Source organism: Mercurialis annua, linkage group LG1-X (genome assembly GCF_937616625.2).
Source record: "Mercurialis annua linkage group LG1-X, ddMerAnnu1.2, whole genome shotgun sequence".
NCBI classification, from domain to species: domain Eukaryota; kingdom Viridiplantae; phylum Streptophyta; class Magnoliopsida; order Malpighiales; family Euphorbiaceae; genus Mercurialis; species Mercurialis annua.
In genome coordinates this window covers 70,363,706-70,385,705 of record NC_065570.1, presented here as the reverse complement: position 1 = coordinate 70,385,705, position 22,000 = coordinate 70,363,706, and the positions used below count along the sequence as shown (strand labels likewise).

Below are 22,000 nucleotides of genomic sequence, written 5' to 3'. Positions count from 1 at the left end.
AATCAAGTGGTGGACAGACTTGCAAAATTCAGTGTTTTCGCAATTTGTTATTCATAGTGGGATTCAGGTCCGGATTTTTGTAATTCTTTAATTTCGCATGATTTTAGTCGACATATATTTTACAGATTCTGCTAGGTTCAATTTATAGTTATTTGTATGGATATTTTATTTTTCTTTTATGATATTTTTGGACATTAGAAGCGTGATGCAAGTGCCAAAAGGGTGTCAACCTAGTTGAGATTCCTGATTTCTATATTCCAACATTTTACTTAAAAAAAATAATAACTAAGTCGATGCCCGCGTATTACGCGAATGAGATTTGTAGTTTTTCAGAATAAATTTTATAAATTTAATTTTTTTGTTATATGTAATGTTATTTAATTTTTTAGTCTTACTTAAAATAATAGTTGAATTAATTAATCTAATATGTACTTGTGCTTTTCTTTAGTTTTGAATAAAATTTATCTCAGATAAAAGTGTTTTCTTTCACGAACTTGTGCTTTTCTGGTATTTCAAGTCAAATTGAGGGGGTAAAATGATCATTTATTTGTAGTCATTAATATATCTTTTACACTTAAAGGTTATAATTAAAAAAATTAATTTTTTTAAAATACTTTTGGAAACATAAACAAAATACGAAAAATTCAATATTTTTTTTGTATTAACGAAAAATTTATTTATATTCAAATCTTTAAAAAATGACTATATTGTCCCAAAAACTCATGCTTTGTTTCAAAAATGTCCATATGGTAAAAGGCACATGCCTGAGGTGGCGTGGCGTTAAGATAATTACGGTCAAGTATGCTGGAAAGATGGTGAATTGGCCTGCATTGCATATATGGGCATATTTTTCTTTAGAATTGAAATTTTTGTACTCCGAAAAGGAACTCTGGAAAAGGATTGAGCCTTAATACCATAAAGATGAAGAGGGTCCATCGACGTGGCTGCACTTCATCCAAATGTAATGCATTGCTGCTTGTAGCGTCGGTCAAATTTAGCTAGGCTGAAAGCTTGGAATATTATAATCCCTTTCAAGCAATCTTTTTGAAAGCCCACGATTCCATGAGAGATTTATAATTCGACTGATTCAATTAATTAATTGTATTAATATTTTCAAATTTTAATCATTAAATTAAAAAATTATTTAATTAATATTAATATTTTTAAAAATAAAAAGATAACTATAGATAAAAAGTAATTATCAAATTTTCTCGTGTTTAATTATATTTTTACTATCCAAAGAGAGAATTAAATTTATGAAATGAAGAGGACAAAAAAAAAATCGAATTTAGAAAGATCAATTATGTTCAAAAAAATAATGAATCAAATTTTTCAACTATTACTTCTTTGTTTTCATAAATGATAACACTTCTTGAGGGATTAAAAGATATTAATAATGTTACACATTTTTTATCATTTTTTTAAAATAATATTAAAATGTATTATAACGCTAATCGATTTAAGCTGACAAGAGTTTAGACTTTCCTTTAGGTATAACGCAATTGATTTATTTCCTCCCCTCTTTCTCAACACGAGTCTTAAATTCAGTGGATAAGATTTTTTTCTTGAATAAAAATCTATTTTTTGGATTCCTTTGGATTCTAGAAATTAAAATTTTATTTTTTTTCTTTTGAATAGGATTTATTGGTGGAAAAAGATTTTAGATGCAAAAGTTCAACCGCCCGTAACCTTCTTTTAATTGACATGGTCTTCTGATTTGTTGATGAAAGTCTTTAAATGCTGATGATGCTTGTTGGAGTCCTTATCATACTGTCTCTGCAGAAATTGCATAGGCTATTAAAAAGTCTTTTTTTGTCATAATTAAGAAGGGAGAAGTGTTTATGGGAGAATTTGAAGTCACGACTTTGATAATTTACTGTTCAGCGCTTAAACCATTTGAGCTATAACTCATTGGTTAGGCTATTAAAAAATTGAAATGTTTAGTTTTCAATATCTTCCTGCCAAAATTTATTATCCTTCTCTTATATTATGTTAAATTTTATAGTTAGTATTAATATTTTGGAATTGCTAATGGAATTAAAATGAGGAAATTCAAGAGATTTGGCTTGGTATTATGATTTTTTTAGCCAAATATCATTTTAATTTAACAAGAATGATGAAATACTGTAGAAGTTATGATTTTTTTGCGACTTGTATATATCATGTTTTTCTTTTCTGCATTTATTTTGCATGTATAATTTTTTTATAAACCATGTTATTGATTGGTAGTTGAGGCTGTTTATTATCTAAAGGCTACATGCAAAGAATAAGAAATCCTGTCTCTAATTCTCCATCTGATGAATCTTGCATTTTCCGTGTGCAGAAAACGTAATTTTATTGTTGCATGACTAAAAATGTTTTCATATAAATAAAAAATAAACAAAAAATAAACAAAAATAATTACTAAATAAAATAAATTTTGATTAACATCTCTCTGTATTTATTTTTACCTTTGATTTCTCATGACTTTAATCTTCTTCTTTTTTGTTGCTCTTTCTGACTTGACTCTTACGTATGTTCATATAATCCGCATACCGAACCGAAATTTTGCCAACATGTCTGCCACGTTACTGCCAACTTAGCAAATTGATGACGTGGCAATATTTTTTATCCAAGCAAGCCACATGACAAATTAAACCACATGACCAACCAAACTAAAGTACAACCCAATCTTTATACCAAATTAATTAATTATATTATTATAAAATTCAAATATATTTAAAAATATTAATATTTATTAATTAACTAATTAAAATTAATTTAAAATTATAATTAATTTTATTAAATCTAATTATACTTAAATAATTTTTTAATAAATTTATTAAAAATCTTCTTATTTTTTATTTATTGAAACTAATTTAAAATTCTATTTAATTTAATTAAATCTAAATTTATCTGGATACTTCAAATTTATTCTAAAAAAGAAATAGTTTCAAAATAACCGTCCTTCACTCCCGCTGTCCTCTCGCACTCCGCCCATTATCGCTTTTTTTGACTCGCATTCCGGCCGGCCACTAGTCATCTTCTCCATGAGAGACATAGAAAACAGTTAAAAGGACATATATGAAAAATGATGAACACTGAATCAAACAAGAGAAAACAATAATCTCTAATCTATTTTTATTTTTTAGTTTACAAAATATGCATTTCATGAGAGGGAAATTTTTTTGGTGTTACTATTCGCCGCCCGGTTTTACTTAACACCGCACAGGCCAAAGACATTTCTACCCCTCTAGCAAAATTTCAAAAAAAAAGTTCTCTCAACTCATTCGAACACACTCGAACAAATACGTAAAAAGTCGAGTAAAATGACGGATAACGAGTATAATTCGTCGGAAAACGAGTATCGACGTTCGGAAATAAGCTTTTCCGGCTTTTCCGAGGTAAAAAATAGTTTTTTTAAATTTTTATTTAAAATTTTTGAAGGGGGACGATTGCGTTTCACGTTAGAGGACGTTCGGCGTCCTCTCTAGAGGAGGGGACGCCGAAAATTGGCGTCCTCTCCGGGAGGGGACGCCGAAAATTGGCGTCCTCTCCGGGAGGGGACGCCGAAAATTGGCGTCCTCTCCGGGAGGGGACGCCAAATTCCACGGCTCATCCTCCGGAGGAGACGTGGAATTTGGCGTCCATTCCGGAGGAGTGGACGCCAATTTTCGGCGTCCATTCCGGAGGAGTGGACGCCAATTTTCGGCGTCCATTCCGGAGGAGTGGACGCCAATTTTCGGCGTCCATTCCGGAGGAGTGGACGCCAATTTTCGGCGTCCCCTCCTCTAGAGAGGACGCCGACTCCGGCGTCCACTCCTCTGGAGAGGACGCCGGCGTCCCCCTTTTCCGGCCGCGATCGAAACGTCGCGGCCGGAAATTTTTTTTTTCAAAAAAAAATGTTAAAATGATTTTTTTAATAATTACGGTGATTTTTTATTGCATATTATTACGATTTTTTATTACATATTATTACGATTTGTTAAACATAATTATTTATGTTTTGCAGGTTCATTTAGAAGATTATGGCGGTGACGGAATTGATTACATCGATTGGTTTAAGCCACACCATGGGTTTGATACTGATGTTGAAACAATTACTTGGGCTAAGAGTACTGCTATAAGGATTGGATTTGAATTAGTCATTTCGTCACATAAGAACGAGGGGAAAAAAAGCTTCTACGATGTGCTCGGGGTGAGCGTTACAGAGGTTCATTCACAGATTCTGATTCATTCATACGGAAAAATACGAAGACAAAAGCGTGTCAGTGCAAATTTAAAATTAGTGTCAAATTAGAAAAGACTGCATGGTTTATACTTACAGATCCTGGTATTTCGAGTACACACAACCATGTTTTAGCTGTGTATCCTGAAGGATACCGTCAGATGAGTGGGCTGAGTGGTGAGGCGAAAGAAATTGTGCGAGATATGAGTGCCGTCTCATACCACTGTCTCAGTTTCCGAAGTATTCCATGTCTAGTTTGACACTTCGCACGCCTCTGTCCGCCCCATCCCATAGCCGAGAAGCGACATGTCCGAGAAAACTAGGAATAACAGTGTCATCCTCGGGTCCACCAGATACTGGACCAGTAACGGTCCACACGTCAACCTCTTCGGGTCGTCTGTTCGACCCTGAAAGTAACATTAAACATAATTAAATTACATTTAAATTTTTTAACAACATTATTAAATTAATTAAAATCATTTAATTATATTTACCTGATGACGAGTCGCCAACGAAACGACCACCTGCACCCTTCTTCCGTTTAGAAATGTAAATTTTTTCACTTGCCTCGTCCTCTGAGCTCTCAAAATCATCAGACTCTCTAAGATCATCAACAGACATGCGTCTGTTATCGGGAGAAGTATGCATCGGTTGCGTCGATTGTTTCTTCCGTCGAGCTGAGACAAAAACTTTACGCGTAGTAACGTGACGGGCTCCCGACCCCCCTAATTCTGGGGCCAAAAACGACTTCCCCATATGCTTTCCGCCCTGCAATTATAAAAATTTAAATATAAGTTATAGAAATAATATATAATGTATATTAAATCGAATAAATTTCTAAAATTATTTAACTTATTTAAAATAATTATTTATTTTATAACTATTTTAAAATAAAAAATAATTATTAAATTTATATTCTTTTTAAAAAAATATATAATTTCCGGCTGCGACTTTTCAGTCGCAGCTGGAAAAGCTGTCGTCCGGCGTCCCCTCTGGAGGAGGGCACGCCGGACCCGTTCGTCCCCTCTGGAGGAGGGCACGCCGGACCCATTCGTCCCCTCCGGCGGAGGGGACGTGAAAACCCACATCCCCTCCGGAAGAGGGGACGCCGTTTTTCGGCGTCCCCTCTTCCGGAGGGCGTTTTCCGGCGTCCCTCCTCCGGAGGGGACGTGAAATCGCGACGTCTATTTTAAAACCGATTTAAAAAAAATCGAAATTTAAAAAAAAAAACTTACCGGGGGTTGTCGATTTTCATCTCGTTCGGAATCCGACGTTTTCGTAAAATATGAAATTGAATATGGTTGAATGAGTTGAGAGGATTTAGGTTTTTTGTTTATGAGTTGGTTTTCTATTAAAAAAGTGAAAAGGGTAAAAATGTAATGTGTCTGTGCGGTGCTAAGTAAAAAGGGGCGGTGTTTAGCAATCCAGTGTTTTAATGAAATGACATTCTACCTTATGCAAACAAGACCATGATCTGTTTAATTGATATATTTTGCTTTTTATTTATTTGTATTGTCAATATATTCTAAAATAAATCAATTACACCTAACACAAAAATAACTCGATGCTTCATTTAAATAATAAAGTCTATTTTTACTTAATATAATATTTATTTTCAATTTATAATATTTATTATATGATTTATATAATATATATTTTTACATTTTTGTGTGTATGTTTTTAGTGCAAATAAATTTTAATGACGAATAATTCAGCCATATGAAAATAATCGCCATGACATATTTAAATGTTGTCATTTATTTTATGTTTATTTTCTATATTTATATATTTAAATGTCAATAAATTCTATTTTAGACAAGTAACTTGATAATATGTTTAAATGATATTGTTTATTTTGTATTTATTTTACGTGTAACATCAGATCTAATAATTTTCTAACAAAACTAGCTATATTTTACTTAATAATTATTCTTATTAGATTTAATATTTTCTTTAGTTTTCTAATTTCTTTGGTTTTAGTTTATTTAATTTATTGTTTATATAGAGTTATCTTTAGTTTATTTACATGATTGATCAAACATTATTGCAGGGAGTTTAGTTTCTTTTTTGTTTGCATGAGCAGTCCAGCTCTCATATAATTGGTTCATTTTTTTTGGGGGGGGGGGGGGCGTTAGTGATCCGATGGGGCGGTCGCTAGAGATGGAAATTGAGGAATTGGTGGAAATGGTGGGAGTACCACGAAATTATTAACATGAATTTTTCATTGGAAATTTATTATCTGTTGAAGGGCATCAGCAGAGACATTAGGGAAAGACCTACAAAGCTGTGCTGGAGTCCGGACTGAGCAAATCAAAGGTAAAGAAGATGCAAGAAATTGGAATATCGAATTTAATTAGGTCATAGTTGTAACATGTTCCTGATCCAGAAGTCTCATCTTCTGCAACAAATCACCTCGGGAATTATTAGGTAACGACTTGAGCGTCCTGAGGCAGTGTTCATCCGCCAAGGAAAGCTGCAGCAACATACAAATAAGATTTTCATTTGGAGACAGATTTTTGCTCCGCATTCTTTTCAGAAATTCCATTGCTTTGTCAACCTGACTTTCTTGGAGAAAATTTTGTATAATTATATTAAAGGATATGTCATCTGGGTCACAACCATTTTCTTCCATTTGTTCAAACATTTTTTCAGCCTCTATTAGCTTCCTTTCCTTGCAAAGACCTTCAATCATAATGTTATAAGTAATAACGTCAGGAACTAAACCTACTGTCGAAATTTCGTCAAACATTACCTGTGCTGCTTCAAATCTCCTTGCTCGAAACAATCCGTCAATGATTGCGCTATAAATCTGAATACTAATCTTATTTTCCATGCTCTTGAGAGACTGAAATATGTCTATTGCCTCCTCGATATAGCCGTTTTGGCAAAGTCCATTTAATAGGACCGTGTACGTAGGCAGCAATGGAGATTGGTCACAACTATGCATTTCTTTGAATAATTGTCTTGCAATTCTAGTTCTACCTTTTTGGAATGATGCCTTCATGAGTACATTGTAAGTTGCTGCAATTGGCTTCAATCCTTTACGTTTCATTTCTTGAAATAGATTCATCGCTTCATCAATCTTACAACTCTTACAATAACCATGAATCAATATTGTATAGCTTATAACATTTGCCTCGATGCCCCTCGCTGCCATTACTTCAAACAGCTTCTCAGCATTATTCATCTGATCAAGCAAACACAAGCCATTCAAAAGTGAATTATAAGTAAACTGAGTAGGCTCTTTTCCGTGCTTAATCATCAAATCAAAGATCTCATAAGCTTCTCTGACTTTCTCCTTCTTGCATAAACAATTGATCAATGTCGTGAATGTTACCACGTTTGGTACTATCCCTTCTGCCACCATTTGATCAATGAGTTTCATTGATTTCTTCCATAATCCCAATTCACAAAACCCATGAATCATAGAGTTATAAGTAACTAAATTAGCTTTAATCCCTAGGCCAACCATGTGATTGAAAACGTTAATCGCGTCCGTTAGTTTTCCTACCTTGAGGAGCCCATCAATCAAAGAACTGTAAACAAAAACATCAGGAGAGATTCCCAAACTGGTCATTTCCTTCAACATTTCCAATGCATCAGAAACCAATCCATCTTTACAAAGAGAGCTAATAATAATAATATAAGTGATTAAATCACCGTTACGATTTCCATCCACCATCCTCCTATGCAACTCAACAGCACAGCTCGTTTTGCGGATTTTACAAAGGCCACTAATTAGAATGTTATACAAGCAAACATCCCATGGAAACCCACTTATAGTCATTTTATCAAACAGTTGGAGTGCATCCATTGCCTTTCCATCCAAGCACATACCTTTAACCAAAGTTCTAATAGTAACCAAATCAGGCTGAAAACCCCTCTTCATAATTTCACCAAACACACAAAACCCACATTCAATTAACTTCAAATTACAACAACAATTAATGACAATATTGAGTGTAATTAAGTCAGGGCTCACACCAGCATGATTCATCTTGTTGTAGAGAGAAAACACAACTGAATAGGATTTCAGCTTAGAAATTGAGCCTAACAAATGATTAAAAGCAATGTTTTTAAAACCGGACCGGAACGGGAACCGGCTTCGTCGGGGGTTCACGGTTCAACCGGTTCAACCGGGTTGGATCGGATTTTTTAATTTTAATAAATATAAATTTTTTAAATTAAAAATGTATAATATTATAAAAAAGGGCTTAAGGTCTGAAAAACTACCGACCTTTCAATTTTTTTTCAATAGCACCCTCACCTTGTAATTTTTTCAATAGCACCCTATTTTGTATTTTTGACTTTCAATAGCACTCTAAAGTAAAAAAATTAGATGATTTGATTACTATAAGGATGAAAATTTTCAAAAAAAAACTAAATTTAAAGGTGAAATCATACTTTTTTCTACTTGGACACTTTTAAACAAGTCTTTTAACTTAAAAAAAGTTCAAATAAGTCTTCGATAAATGAGTTTAATTTGATAATTTATGGTGCTATTGAAAGTCAAAAATACAAAATAGGGTAAAATTGATTGTTTTACAAGGTCGGGGTGCTATTGAAAGCCAAAAATACGAAATAGGGTGCTATTGAATAAAATACAAGGTGAGGGTGCAATTGAAAAATATTTGAAAGGTCGGTAGTTTTTCAGACCTTAATCCTATAAAAAAATATGATAAAATAGTTATGTAATACCATTTTTTAGAGTTTTTTTATAAAAAAGTAAAATATAATTATAAATAATAAATATTTAAGAGTATATAAAATAATTATTATATATGAGAAATAAAAATTAATTTTAGTAAAATTTATTGTGTGAAATATAATAATAAAAATTAATATTTAAAAATATGTTGAATAATTAATTTGTGTTAGAGAGAAAAAATGAGTGTTGTATATGAAAGAGAAAATGTGAGTTATTATGAAAGAGAAAAAAGTATGAAAAAGAGAGAATAAAGTATGTATGAGAGAGAAAAAACAAAATAAAGTGTGTATAAAGTAAAATATGTATAAGAAAGAGAAAAATAAACACATGAGATGTGGACATGTGTAAAATGGGACCACAAAAATATTCTTTGACAAAAAAGAGATTTTTTGGTCTAATTTTTCTGAAAACCGGGTTTGGCCGGTTTTGGTCAAAAACCGGATTTTCCCGGTTCAATCCGGTTTTTGACCGGTTTTTGAAAAAGTTGACTTTTATATTTAACCGGACCGGACAAAGGTCCGGTTCCCGGTTAACCCGGTCGGACCGGCCGGTCCGGTCCGGTTTTAAAAACATTGATTAAAAGTATTACTTGAAGGAATGGGCTTGGAAAGAAGCAGCTTATCAAAATATATAATTGCATCTCTGAGGTTCAGTTGACCTGAATTGCACTGAGTCTTGACTTCATATTCAAGTTCAGAATTTTTTGAAGAGCATTGAGAGGAGTTAACGAATAAAGAGACGAGAGATTGAGGTTGTTTAGTGTTTTTGACAAGAATTGCAGTTCTGGGTACCATATTTTAACCCAAAATAGCACTTGCTTTGCTATTGCAGTTTCCAATTAATTGAGGTTCTATTTGGAAGTTGAACAAAGGCGCTGAACCGACTGCTGGATAACGTTTATGTCTTCCAGTACAAGCACATATATTCACTAGGAATTTCTGAAAATCTCATTTAAATTAATTCTGACATTATGACATATATTCACTAGGAATTGTACTATTTTTGTTTGCAAGGCAATATGGATTGCTTCCTGATATTTTGAGCACAAGGTAAGTTTGAACTGCCATTATCAGTTAATCAAAAAATTTAAGAGAGATAAAAGAGTAAGGCAATAAAGACGAGTAAGAGATAAAACGATTAAAATACAAAATAATACTAAAAAGACAGAGACAACTAAAAATAATCGGTGACCGATGGTTAAAAAACAATTGTCCATCCTGTCTTTTTAGTTTCACACCGGTCAAAATTAGTGTCCAATTTATGTTAGAAATGGGAAAAACACATTTCTAGTAGGGATCGTAGACAATAAAATGAAATTTAATATTTTGTTATTGTTTCATACCTATAAAACACATTTAAACATAACACATTTTAACTACGTACTAAGACATGCCTGGGGATGCTATAATAATAGTGTTTGATTTTGTCAATTGAATTTCATACTCCAAATGCAGGGTTTATCTTCGGAATGCTAGCGTCCTTACAGGTGACTCCTCACAGAAAAAGCTTGTAGATTTCATCTTTGACATTGAAGATTGACTACCAAGAGATTGGATGGAAAGAAATAAAAAGCCTAAAAACATGGCCAACTTACAATGTGACAGAAATATTTGATTACAAAATTTATATTTTAGGATTTTAATCATATACAACTATACAAGATGACTGGTATAGTACATAGACTAGTGGTAGCCGAAAGGAAAATGGGTAATTATGATTACTTATGATGGAGCTTGGAGAGTCCAGTTTTATGATGCAGCATATATTATCCATTGAAGGAAGCTTAGTCATATTTCAATTACCTTTCAACTATGGAATATAATCTATTGATAAAATATATTGTTCGAATTTAGTAGTTTTATATTTGAATTTCTGACTTTCTTAAGCAATAGGAAGTAGGATTTATGCAAAATCAGGGAGAAATTACATTGTATATGTTTATTTATTTTTTATATTTTATGCAAAATAAGTTTTTTTAATATTTTGCAAAATATTCCTTTTTTTTACAGAAACATGTTTTTTTAACTTTTTATTTTTAAAAATATACCACTTTTATTAATGACTTATAAAAAAATCTGCAATAATCTATCAAAAGCGTGCATTTATAAAAAAACAAATCCTAAAATCATGTTCACAAGGCCAGTGTCCTTGATAGGCCGAACTGAACTTACCCTGAGCTCTAGTTCTTGGGCTTATAGCTCAATCAGAAGGAAGTTTTGGGCCCTCCAAAAGGCCATTTACTCCTACACTTTGAATAGATTGAAAACAAATAAATTTCTTATACAAATGTCTGGTTTTTTTCTTCAAAAGATTATATTTCGTCTCATGAATTTTTTAAAAGAAAATTAAAATTTTATTTACACCTTACAATTCAAAATAAATTTAACTTTAAGTTGGCGTAAAATTGACTTTAAATTGGCATCAAAACATAATGTATAAATATAAATTTTAAGAGAAATTTGCTAAAAAATAATACATATATTACTTAAAAATTAAAAATAATAATATTTCATTCAACAATTGAATTAAATAGTTATACATAAAACCTTAAATAATAAATAATAATTATTATTTGTGTGAAACTAAATAGAATACATTGATATTTTTATTTATCTCGTTAATTATTATTTAAAATAATTAATTTATTATTTGATAATTTTATGGATTCTATAAAAGTAAATTAAAATATCAAATTGATACAATAAATTTGACAAAAAAAAATTAAAAGAGTATAAAATACCGTTTGGATTGATAATTTTAGAATTTATAGATTTCAGTGAAATTTATAAATTTCAAATTCATAATATGTGAAATCATAAATTTAAAAATTTTACTATTTGGTTCGAACATAAATTCATAGATTTGCAAAGGTTTTTTTTGGAGTAATAAAAGTGTACAAAAATTAACTGCATTTTAAAAGTAACAAAATTTAAACTTTTTCATATTTTATGTGCGAAATTAAATGAGAGAATTTAAAAGATGAAATTTTAATTTTTGTTTTTGTCATGTCAAATAATAAATTCTTATAAAATTACAAATTATACAAAATTTATAGATTCTATTTCTCTAAAATTCCTCAATTTTAACCGCCCCTTAATAGATTTGAAAGTTCAATTTATAATGTGTAAATGATCCATAGGAAGTCCAGAAAGTAGGAAGTGGTGTCTAGAAAACCATTGACAAACCGAAAGAAGTCAAAAGAAAAACCGGTACACGTGTCATTGTAATATGAAAACTTTAGGCGCCACTGGTAAGTTAAAACAACTAACAACGTAGTACAGTCTGCTAGAGCGGCACACAAAAAATGGTATTCCTCTCCCTTTCTTCCTTATAAATATACTCTGTTCTCTACAATTCAAACACATTTACAAAACTTCTCTAACTCTCTTTATATCATCTCTATATAAGTTTGTTAAACCCATGTCTACCACTGTTGGTCAGGTTATTCGCTGCAAAGGTATAACTAACTCGCGTTTCTTAATTTTTATGATTTCTTCATCAATCTTTTTATTCTCTATCTGGGTATCTTGGATCTTTAATTAATTTGATCTTATTTTTTACTGGAAATCTCCAAAGGAATGTAGTTACTGTTGTGAATTTTGTTTATTTAACTAATTTTTACTATCTGGCTGATCGCCTGAAATTGACTATATGGGATTCGTAGCCGCCGTAGCATGGGAAGCAGGGAAGCCACTGGTGATGGAAGAAGTAGAGGTGGCACCACCACAGGCTAATGAAGTTCGTATCAAGATCCTCTTCACCTCTCTGTGCCACACCGATGTTTACTTCTGGGAAGCTAAGGTTAGGTGACTCACCAATTTGATGCTTTTTTAGTACATAATTTGAGCAAACTATATATCATGTTGATCCTCTAAATTGCAGGGACAAGCTCCACTGTTTCCTCGTATATTTGGTCATGAAGCTAGTGGGTAAGCATTTCTGTTTACCTTGCAAATTTAAATTCTTGAAAATCTTTTGTCATTATCATAGTTTAATGTGTTGATTAGTTTGCACTGCTTGAATGGGGCTTAGAATTGTGGAGAGTGTGGGTCCTGGTGTGACTGATATCCAGCCAGGCGATCATGTCCTTCCTGTATTCACCGGTGAGTGCAAGGAATGCCGCCATTGCAAATCAGAAGAGAGCAACATGTGTGACCTTCTCAGGATTAATACCGATAGGGGTGTGATGCTTGCTGATGGACAGCCTAGGTTTTCTATCAATGGGAAGCCAATTTACCACTTTCTAGGCACCTCCACGTTTAGTGAATACACTGTTGTTCATGTTGGTTGTGTTGCGAAGATTAACCCGAAAGCTCCTCTCGACAAAGTTTGCGTTCTCAGTTGCGGAATTTCCACAGGTTTTGCACAGTTTTGATGCAATAGTTCTGCCATATTTCTTAGTGATGTTTATATAGATAAATGAGGTTTTTGGTTTCTGCTTAAGGTCTTGGCGCCACTCTGAATGTTGCAAAACCAAAACCGGGTCAATCTGTTGCTATTTTTGGACTGGGGGCTGTTGGTCTTGCTGTAAGTTGTTCTTGGTGCTTTTGATAATATGGTCTTTATAGGAGAACATGAACTACTTAAACAGGAAGAATTGTTCTCATTCTTTCTGTTTCTCTATCAATTCATTGCCAGGCTGCTGAAGGAGCAAGGATGTGTGGAGCTTCAAGAGTCATTGGTGTTGATTTGAATTCCAGCCGTTTTGAACTAGGTAATGCGTCTTTATATCAACAATTTTTTGAATAATTTAACGCCCACAGTGTTTGTGCTCTTAGTATAATTGACAATGTCTCTTCATTGGCAGCCAAGAAGTTTGGTGTTACTGAGTTTGTGAATCCAAAAGATTATGACAAGCCTGTTCAAGAGGTGAGTTCTCAGACAATTTTGTGGTGCTCCATTTGATTTAATTCTTGATGTTAGAATAGTATGTATTGAATTGAGAGTGGTGTGTTTGTTTGTTGGATCAGGTAATTGCTGACATGACTGATGGAGGAGTTGATCGGAGTGTTGAGTGCACTGGAAGTATCCAAGCCATGATCTCAGCGTTTGAATGCGTCCATGATGTAATCTCTTTCTACAGTTCAGTGAAACACCTTGTAAAGAAGAAATTGTGAGGTTTCTTTTAACACATTATTTGTTATTTTCAGGGCTGGGGTGTTGCTGTGCTAGTAGGCGTCCCGAACAAGGATGACGCGTTCAAAACTCATCCAGTGAATCTGTTGAATGAGAGAACACTAAAAGGAACCTTCTTCGGCAATTACAAACCTCGCTCTGATCTTCCATCTGTCGTGGAAAAGTACATGAATAAGGTAATTGAATTATAACAAGGTCTCATATATAGTCGGAGCTCTGTCTCAGTACGTATATCTAATGTGAGATGTATCGGCTGTGGTTTTGCAGGAGCTAGAAGTGGAGAAATTCATAACTCACAACGTCAAGTTCTCAGAAATTAACAAGGCGTTTGACTATATGCTTAAAGGAGAGTCTCTGAGATGCATTATTTCCATGGAACATTAGAATAATCGTACACAGCTTCTATATATGACATGATGTGTTTTTTTTTTATTTGATGTTTATTTAAGAAATGCTACTGTAAGAATATTTTTAAGCTTTTGCAGAAATGAATAAAATGTTTGCTATCTTATTATTACAAGAACAAGGAAATCAGTACTCTTTTACTTACTCATTATATGTTACTTATCATACGTAACTTTAATTTTTTTATAAAATCTCAAGTCACACTAACACACATGAGACTAATACATTTCTTGAATGTAATGCCAGCATGGGAGCTCTAACAATATCTCCTGTCTTCACAGAAACCGTCAAAAATAAAGAATTAGTATAAAAAATAACAGAGAATTGATGATTTCATATGCAATTAGTAGAAAATTGACCTGTATTTGGTGAGCAAAACATGGAAAAAACAAAGCAAGCAATATTTTACTGTATTCTGCTCCAAGGCAGTCTCATTCTCCGACCAAATGGGATGAAGTTTTTGGCAAGAACATCTAAACCCAAATCTTGCTCGTTTTAGAATAATTAAAATGAACAATAAAATCACATTGAAATTGGTTTATTTTGAACACAACTGCAGATGGATATTAAACTCTATAGTTCAATAGGTTTTTGTCAAATTACAGAAATATCACTAAACAATTTTTTATTACAAAAGTATCACTGAAGTCAACAGTTTGTTACAACGGGATGTCACCCGCCTTGAATGTCAAATGCTGTGTTTTGCACTCACTTGGCACGTCAGAATTGGTCAAAAATCTCTCCCTTCAATGTCAGCAAAATAGATGGCCACATCACCCACATCGGCCATCCTTCTAACGGTACTTTTCCTAAAATCAAAAATTAAAACCATGGAATTGTTTTTCTCCCTTTTCAATTTGTTAACTCTAAAATGATTTTCCCAACTGCTTCGCTGCATTTTTTTTTATTCTTCAATCCATATGTTCGAAACCCTAATTAAACACTTCTGTAAATTGTCTGTTTGTCTCTCAAATTTTCCTTAATTTCAAGTTGAAACAATTATACAGTAAAATTTATTACCACCAGCAATTAAATTAAATTTTTCGGAGCGTAAAAGAATCACACAAGAAAATTATAAAAGATGACCAACTAACATAAAATATCTCAACTATATCAACAATCATATAAATCCAATCAGAAGGAAGACAAGAGTGAAGAAAGGGTACGATAGCCCCCTTGCTCCAACACAGCCCCTCTTGCTTCCCCATCCACCCTTCAGGCCACACAGTTTTCCTATCTCTTTTCTAGACAATCGATTGCTAATTTTTTTCATTTTATGAAAAGAGGTGTTTACATCTATTTTCTCTTATTAAACTGTTGTTCTTTTTACCCCTCATACTTATTATCAATTTCAAATAATTTTCTCTTTATACTCATTAAATATTTAAGAATTGTTTTTTTTTTCAACTCAAAGTAACAAATTTTATCTTTATTCTATTTTAATTGTTTTATATTTTAAAATAATTTATTAATTTATTTTTTGGATTAATTTTTTTTTATTATTTGAAGATATAATTTATTTTGTATTATAGTTTTTATGTGATGAATAAATTTATAAATTTATAAAATAGTTTTTATTAATTTGATTTTATAATGTTATAAAATTTATAAAATTCTAAATTAGTTTAAATTTATAAATTTATGCATGTAGGATTTACAATAAAAGAAATTGTAGAATATATATATGTTTTTTGTTTATAATTATTTTGATTAATTTTTAATTTTTGTGTCTGCCTCTATTTCTAACTACTGACACATGTTCCAAATGACACATGTTCGTATATCTTTGAAAAACCTAGTTGACAATGACATGTGGTAAGTTCAAAAAAGGCCTAATTACTTAAAAACACCCCACGTCATAATACAAAATAACCCCAAAATTCAATTAAAAAATTTCTTTGTTCATAATTTTTCTCGTAAATATTCATTCTGGATGAACAATCCTACTAGAAAGAACATGAAGAGAGAATCCGAAGCAGAGAAAATAGAGGAAGTGGTGTGACATGGAAGGAATATAAATCCATGACTTTTACAATGATTCAGCTAATTAGAATTACTTACGACTTTTCAGGTTTTTATTTGCTGATTTGATTGTAATGACAAACACAGGTTATTAATGAAGCACTTTGGATGAATGGTTCGGTAGGAATGTTAAGAAGAACACTGGCCGATATTTATGTAAACGGTAATCATGTTTTTATTTTCCTTAATTTTTTCGAGGTTACAACTTTCTTATTACTTCGGGATGTGAATAAATCATTGTAAATTGGAAGGATATACGATTCCAAAAGGCTGGACAATCATGATAGTTCCTGTTTCTATTCACTTAAACCCAAATAATTATAAAGATCCTACTGCTTTCAATCCATGGCGATGGAAGGTAATGGTATTAATATTACTATCTTCAACTTTAATTACATAAACATTCAAATGAAATGAGGCTAATCGGGGGTTAATTAATCTTTTATTACATAAAAAGGATTTGGGGTCAGATGAACTGTCCAAAACTTCTATCCCATTTGGTCGGGGAATGAGACCATGCGGTGGATCAGATTTCACCAAAGTGTTTCTTGCAGTGTTTCTCCATGTTTTTGTGACTAAATACAGTTGTAGCAATGTGAAGACAGGAGATATTGTTAGAACTCCGATGTTAGAATTTGGTAATGGATATTTCATCAAGCTCTCAGAGAAGCAAGAAATCAAATGAGGCCACGGAAAATTATGTTTCATAAATAAATAATTAATGCTGTAATGACAAGCAACCCTTTTTTTTTTTGTATTTTGTAAGCAATAAAACTTTGCATGTGCAAGTTTGGAAAAAAAAAATCTTTTTTTATAACGTTCACCTATGAAAATCCCTCTATGTCTAGTCAAGGTTTCCCGGTCTAAATTCTATTCCTTTTGTGGATTCTTTTGATTTGCATTTAGCAGTAATTTTTCTGTTTGAGTTTGGTTCAGGCATTTCATCGAATAGTTTGTGAGCATATGTAGTCTTTTGGAGAACACCAAGATAATGTTTATGGCAAGTAAGATAATTTCAACAGTTAGTTGTGAGCATACCAGGCTCCTCAAAATAATCAATTAAAAGATAGAATCATACGTTTATGTTCATCCTGTGATTAAGCGTTATTCATCAATATTATAAAGAAAACGAAGAAATGGAGATGAATTGTAATAAGTTGGAAGTTGGGTCTGAAAGTGGGAAAGAAGAACAGTTTCAAAGAGCAAGATGAAGAATATGATTATGCTTTAGCTGTTTTTTTAGAACATTTAAACAAGTCAGAATGGCTAACACGAAGGTCGGGATTACTTTCAATAGCAGAACAATAAGATTCTTTTGCTTGCAACAATTCATAAGGAGATCAAACAGAATTAAGTAATTAGTGCTGCTCATGGAAATTACTACAATTTTAAATCCAGCAGCCATTCCAACATTAACAATAGTCCGACTCAAATGACACTGACACATGATAATTTAATTACACATTTATTGAGTTTTTTCATTGCATAATTTACATTTGACTTTCTTGATTCACCGACAGCATTTCTTGCTTCTTTGACACATTAATGTAATGTCCATTTCCAAATTTTAACATGGGAGTTCTAACAATTTCTCCTGTCTTCACATTGCTACACCTGCAAAACATTCAAAATTAGTTCTATGATCACAGCCATAATTAATTTAGATGGTGCTAGTAGAAAATTAACCTGTATTTAGTAACGAAAACATGGAGAAACACTGCAAGCAGTACTTTACTGAATTCCGCTCCGCCGCATGGTCTCATTCCCCTACCAAATGGGATAAACTTTTTGGCAAGAACATCCGATCCCAGTTCCTGCTCATCGTTTTATAACTGAAATTAGGATTGATATTTATGCAGTAAATGTTTTATTTAATTAAAGTTGGATATAGTACCTTCCATCGCCATGGATTGAAAGCAGTAGGATCTTTATAAGTATCCGGGTTCATATGAACAGAAGCAGGAACAATCATGATCGTCCAGCCCTTTGGAATGGTATATCCTTTAAAATTTACAATGATTTAATTAGATCCTGAATTAATATCTAGGAATTAGACAAGCTGAGATTTTCAAAATTTTAAAAAGAAGAATTTTAATATTATTACCGTTTATGTAGATATCTACCATTGTTCTCCTTAACATTCCTATGGAACCGCTCAGCCGAAGTGCTTCATTGATAACCTGTATTTCCATTATAAACTAACTTAGGATTGCATGTTTCTAAAAAAATCGGAAAGGCATCAATATACTATAGTAATGACTTACATGCATTGTAAAAGTCATGGATTTATATTCCTTCCATGTTAAACCTGCACTTTCTTTATTTTCTCTGCTTTGGATAATCTCTTCACTTTCTTTCTGATAGGATTGTTGATTTCAGAATAAATAATTACGAGACAAATTATAATTTCAAAAATTATTTAAAGAATTTTGATGATGAAGCTGGTGATTTCGGGTTATACCAATAATTCTTGCATGACTAGAGGATGTTCAGATAATAGCCTAATGGCCAAAGTTAAAGTTGTCGGAACTGTCTCAGAGGTAGCAAGTAGAAGTACAAAGATAAGGTAACTAATAAGATCATCTGTAAATACATTATCAGCTTTCATTTGTTGTATCAGATTATCAAGTAAATCCCCTTTACTTGTTTCAGGATAAGCTTGTCGTTCCACCACTGCATTCTTTATTATCTTCAATATATTTTTCTGATTCTGGAATTTGGATTAATCAATTAATTAATCAGCTGAGAGTTTATAAAAGAAACCAATCTTTTTAATCCTGGAATTTTGATACAGTGTCTGATTTATAAATTCTGACATACCTGCATACACTCGTGGAAGGTGGTTCCTGGAATATTTAAAGGAAAAGAAAATAAACCTTTTGCAAAGCTTGCAAATGTGTTGCTTAGACTGTCCCCATTTTTCTCAATATCATAACTAAATAGCAATTTTGAAGTGAAATCTAATATCATCTGAAAGTCAAAAAAAAAATGTTACTGGAATATGATCATTAGTATCATCATATTTATTAAAAATTGTGACAGTAATTTTTTTAATTTCGTACCCTGGTACATGCATGTTTTAACTCGACAGATTCATGCTTTGACCATGCTTCCAAGGATTTGTTAACCATATCTTCTAATTCAGGGAGAAGGTTTTCTTTAAGTCTTTCAGGACCAAAATTTTCAGTAATTACTTTCTTGAAAGTCTTATATATATATCCAAAATTAATACCGTCTTTAAACGAACCATTTTGGCCAACAAGCTCAGCCAAAGAATCCAAATACCATAATTCTACCAATTTCCCTTCTTGTTGGAGAATAAAATGATTAAAATCAGCATCTGATGACACAACTACGGATCGTCCCGCCAAGCTTGTTTTGAATATTGGCCCATACCTGAAATAAATATTTTATTTCATTGCAGGTATTAATATAAGAGAAAATATGATGCGATAAAATAATAGTTGCCACACGGATTCAATTTGCTTTAAAATTATTACTTTTTATTTCTCAATAAAAAAATAAAAAAATATGAACGTTTAGTGACTCCAAAAATCTAATTAATATCCAAATATTACATATATCAATTAGTAGAAATAAAAAAACAATATGTTTATTCTAGTTACTTCTCTAAGCTTACTTATTGATTCTGCTCTTCACGAAAATAGGTATATCAAGAGACTTGCTCGGAATAAAGAACTGAACAGTTTCTCCGATGAGCGGAAAGCCCATGGAACCAGGAGGAAGTGTTCCATTACAAGGAGGATTCGACCACCTGAAAATCCAATAAACAACGGATAATACAATTATTGAAAGTGCAAAAACAGAAACAATTATGAGGCTCATTATTGGTATTACTGAGAATTGTCCATTTTCTATTAAAGAGAAGCCCATTTATATAAACGTAAGACTTGAATGAAGTAGTTCCGCCTATGGAAAAAGAATGGGTTTCCATATTCAGATTTTATTACTGTTATAAATGCGTTGGATACATATCTAATCTCAAAGGATCTTCAAATCTTCTTGTGTCCCTTGCAATAATAATAATAAAAATTAATACAAGCTAAATATTTTCTCTATTCCTAAAAGTTTTATCTCATGAGTCTATATTTGGTCATTGATCGGGCTTTGTCTATATTTAGTGTTCAAATTCAATTCAAAAATTAAACTTTGGATTGTATTAAAATGTCAAATCCACACATAAAAAAACAGACCTAGTGGATTTAAACTTGGCGCAGGCTGATTTTAATGAAAAATTAATGTTTACAATGTTTTAAAAACCGAACCGATAGCTAAACCGATGAGGTCACCGGTTTTCGGTTCAACAGGTTGAACCGGTTTAATAATCAGTTCAACCGGCATAATTAATAAAATCTTGGTTCACTGGTTTTTTACCGGTTCAATCTTTTGGGTCCGATCCAGTCCGGTTCAACTATAAATTTTGATTTTTACAGTTTTAGACCGGATTACTGACCGGTTTTCCATTTAACCAGTTCAACCGAATAGTCCGATCTGATTTTTAAAACATGGTTCAAACCCGGCACAAGAGGGGGCGAAACCCAGCCCTAAATACTCTACATCAATGTAGTAATGAGTAACAATAACATTATGATTAATTCAAACAGATTAAAAGAATATAATTTTCTTAATTAGACTGTTATTTATTTATCAACAATTCAAAATAAATAAAAAATAATGACTAAATTAAGAGTTACAAAAAGTGTATCTTTTTGAATATAGGAGGAAATAATTTTTTTTTTTATAAAGATAGACCTAATCTACTTATTAGCGGCATTTAATATAAATATTCATTTTTAATTTAGTGTATTGGCTACAGAGATCTGGGTCAAATCCAGAACCTCTGAAGGATGTCATAGGAGATTTACCAACCAGGTCAAAGCTTCCTAGCTAGGAGGAAAAATATTTACTATTATAAGATGAAGAAAAAAATTACCACAATTAGTATATTTATTTTAAATTAAACTACTATTTTCAAACATACACTACCACATAAGTCACTTTCAGCAACACTAACATAGCAACACTATCAATACTGTTGCAATAGTACATATAAGGCAACGGAAAAGTTACGGTTAAAAACCGTTGTAAAGAAATTAACAAAATTCTGAAATTTATGACTTAAGACAACATATATAGAAAACTGTTGCATTAGCTTAAGAAAACGCAACAGTTTGACTGAATTTAGCAACACTTTTAAACTGTTGTCTTTTATCACTTCATACCAAATTATATTTTTAACTATATTTAAGTTCTAATAAACAATAAATAATTTAATAAATAATTTTTAAACTCAGTAAATAACACTGTAAGAAATTGATGCTATAAGTACGGAATATTTGCGGAAGAAGTTTAATTTGGTCGCAATAAGTTTATTAACTGAAATCGTAGTTGTATCCGATCGGAATATGTAAAAATATAACTAAAATTTAGGACGTAATTTGTTTCTTTTCCTCGAATAAAAAAATTCTGGGTCGCAATAGCCTAAAATTATAGACTCAAAT

The 22,000-nt window shown here is 32.0% G+C and overlaps 4 protein-coding genes across 4 annotated transcripts; 2 read left to right on the top strand and 2 right to left on the bottom strand.

Moving 5' to 3' along the window:
• Window positions 1-6,411: 6,411 nt before the first annotated feature.
• LOC126687500 (pentatricopeptide repeat-containing protein At3g22470, mitochondrial-like) lies at window positions 6,412-8,269 on the bottom strand. The gene has a single exon (XM_050382061.1). The coding sequence runs from the start codon at window positions 8,202-8,204 to the stop codon at window positions 6,561-6,563; it is 1,644 nt and encodes a 547-aa protein (XP_050238018.1). The 5' UTR covers window positions 8,205-8,269; the 3' UTR covers window positions 6,412-6,560.
• Window positions 8,270-12,194: 3,925 nt separating this feature from the next.
• LOC126687546 (alcohol dehydrogenase 1) lies at window positions 12,195-14,483 on the top strand. The gene is made up of 10 exons (XM_050382108.2): window positions 12,195-12,372; window positions 12,580-12,716; window positions 12,798-12,844; window positions 12,948-13,273; window positions 13,360-13,442; window positions 13,554-13,629; window positions 13,723-13,784; window positions 13,886-13,981; window positions 14,066-14,227; window positions 14,319-14,483. The coding sequence occupies exons 1-10, from the start codon at window positions 12,336-12,338 to the stop codon at window positions 14,433-14,435; spliced, it is 1,143 nt and encodes a 380-aa protein (XP_050238065.1). The 5' UTR covers window positions 12,195-12,335; the 3' UTR covers window positions 14,436-14,483.
• Window positions 14,484-16,518: 2,035 nt separating this feature from the next.
• LOC126687571 (beta-amyrin 16-alpha-hydroxylase CYP87D16-like) lies at window positions 16,519-17,165 on the top strand. Its single transcript, XM_050382133.2, has 3 exons — window positions 16,519-16,641; window positions 16,730-16,836; window positions 16,936-17,165. The coding sequence occupies exons 1-3, from the start codon at window positions 16,587-16,589 to the stop codon at window positions 17,161-17,163; spliced, it is 390 nt and encodes a 129-aa protein (XP_050238090.1). The 5' UTR covers window positions 16,519-16,586; the 3' UTR covers window positions 17,164-17,165.
• Window positions 17,166-17,762: 597 nt separating this feature from the next.
• On the bottom strand, window positions 17,763-20,350 carry LOC126687519 (cytochrome P450 87A3-like). The gene is made up of 10 exons (XM_056105009.1): window positions 20,337-20,350; window positions 20,119-20,253; window positions 19,541-19,874; window positions 19,299-19,448; window positions 18,940-19,188; window positions 18,743-18,835; window positions 18,583-18,658; window positions 18,373-18,479; window positions 18,165-18,292; window positions 17,763-18,092 (listed from the first exon to the last, which is right to left on the bottom strand). The coding sequence occupies exons 1-10, from the start codon at window positions 20,348-20,350 to the stop codon at window positions 17,969-17,971; spliced, it is 1,410 nt and encodes a 469-aa protein (XP_055960984.1). The 3' UTR covers window positions 17,763-17,968.
• Window positions 20,351-22,000: the final 1,650 nt, after the last annotated feature.

Bases quoted from the DNA above. Each gene is read 5' to 3' on its own strand.
- LOC126687500 (XM_050382061.1), bottom strand. From the start codon at position 8,204: ATGAATCATGCTGGTGTGAGCCCTGACTTAATTACACTCAATATTGTC.
- LOC126687546 (XM_050382108.2), top strand. From the start codon at position 12,336: ATGTCTACCACTGTTGGTCAGGTTATTCGCTGCAAAG. The intron at 12,717-12,797 runs GTTAGGTGACTC...TCTAAATTGCAG, and splicing joins TTTACTTCTGGGAAGCTAAG to GGACAAGCTCCACTGTTTCC. The intron at 13,630-13,722 runs GTAATGCGTCTT...CTTCATTGGCAG, and splicing joins TTCCAGCCGTTTTGAACTAG to CCAAGAAGTTTGGTGTTACT.
- LOC126687571 (XM_050382133.2), top strand. From the start codon at position 16,587: ATGAATGGTTCGGTAGGAATGTTAAGAAGAACACTGGCCGATATTTAT. The intron at 16,642-16,729 runs GTAATCATGTTT...GTAAATTGGAAG, and splicing joins GGCCGATATTTATGTAAACG to GATATACGATTCCAAAAGGC. The intron at 16,837-16,935 runs GTAATGGTATTA...TTACATAAAAAG, and splicing joins TCAATCCATGGCGATGGAAG to GATTTGGGGTCAGATGAACT.
- LOC126687519 (XM_056105009.1), bottom strand. The intron at 18,659-18,742 runs GTAAGTCATTAC...ATGGAAATACAG, and splicing joins CCATGACTTTTACAATGCAT to GTTATCAATGAAGCACTTCG. The intron at 18,480-18,582 runs GTAATAATATTA...TAAATTTTAAAG, and splicing joins GGTAGATATCTACATAAACG to GATATACCATTCCAAAGGGC.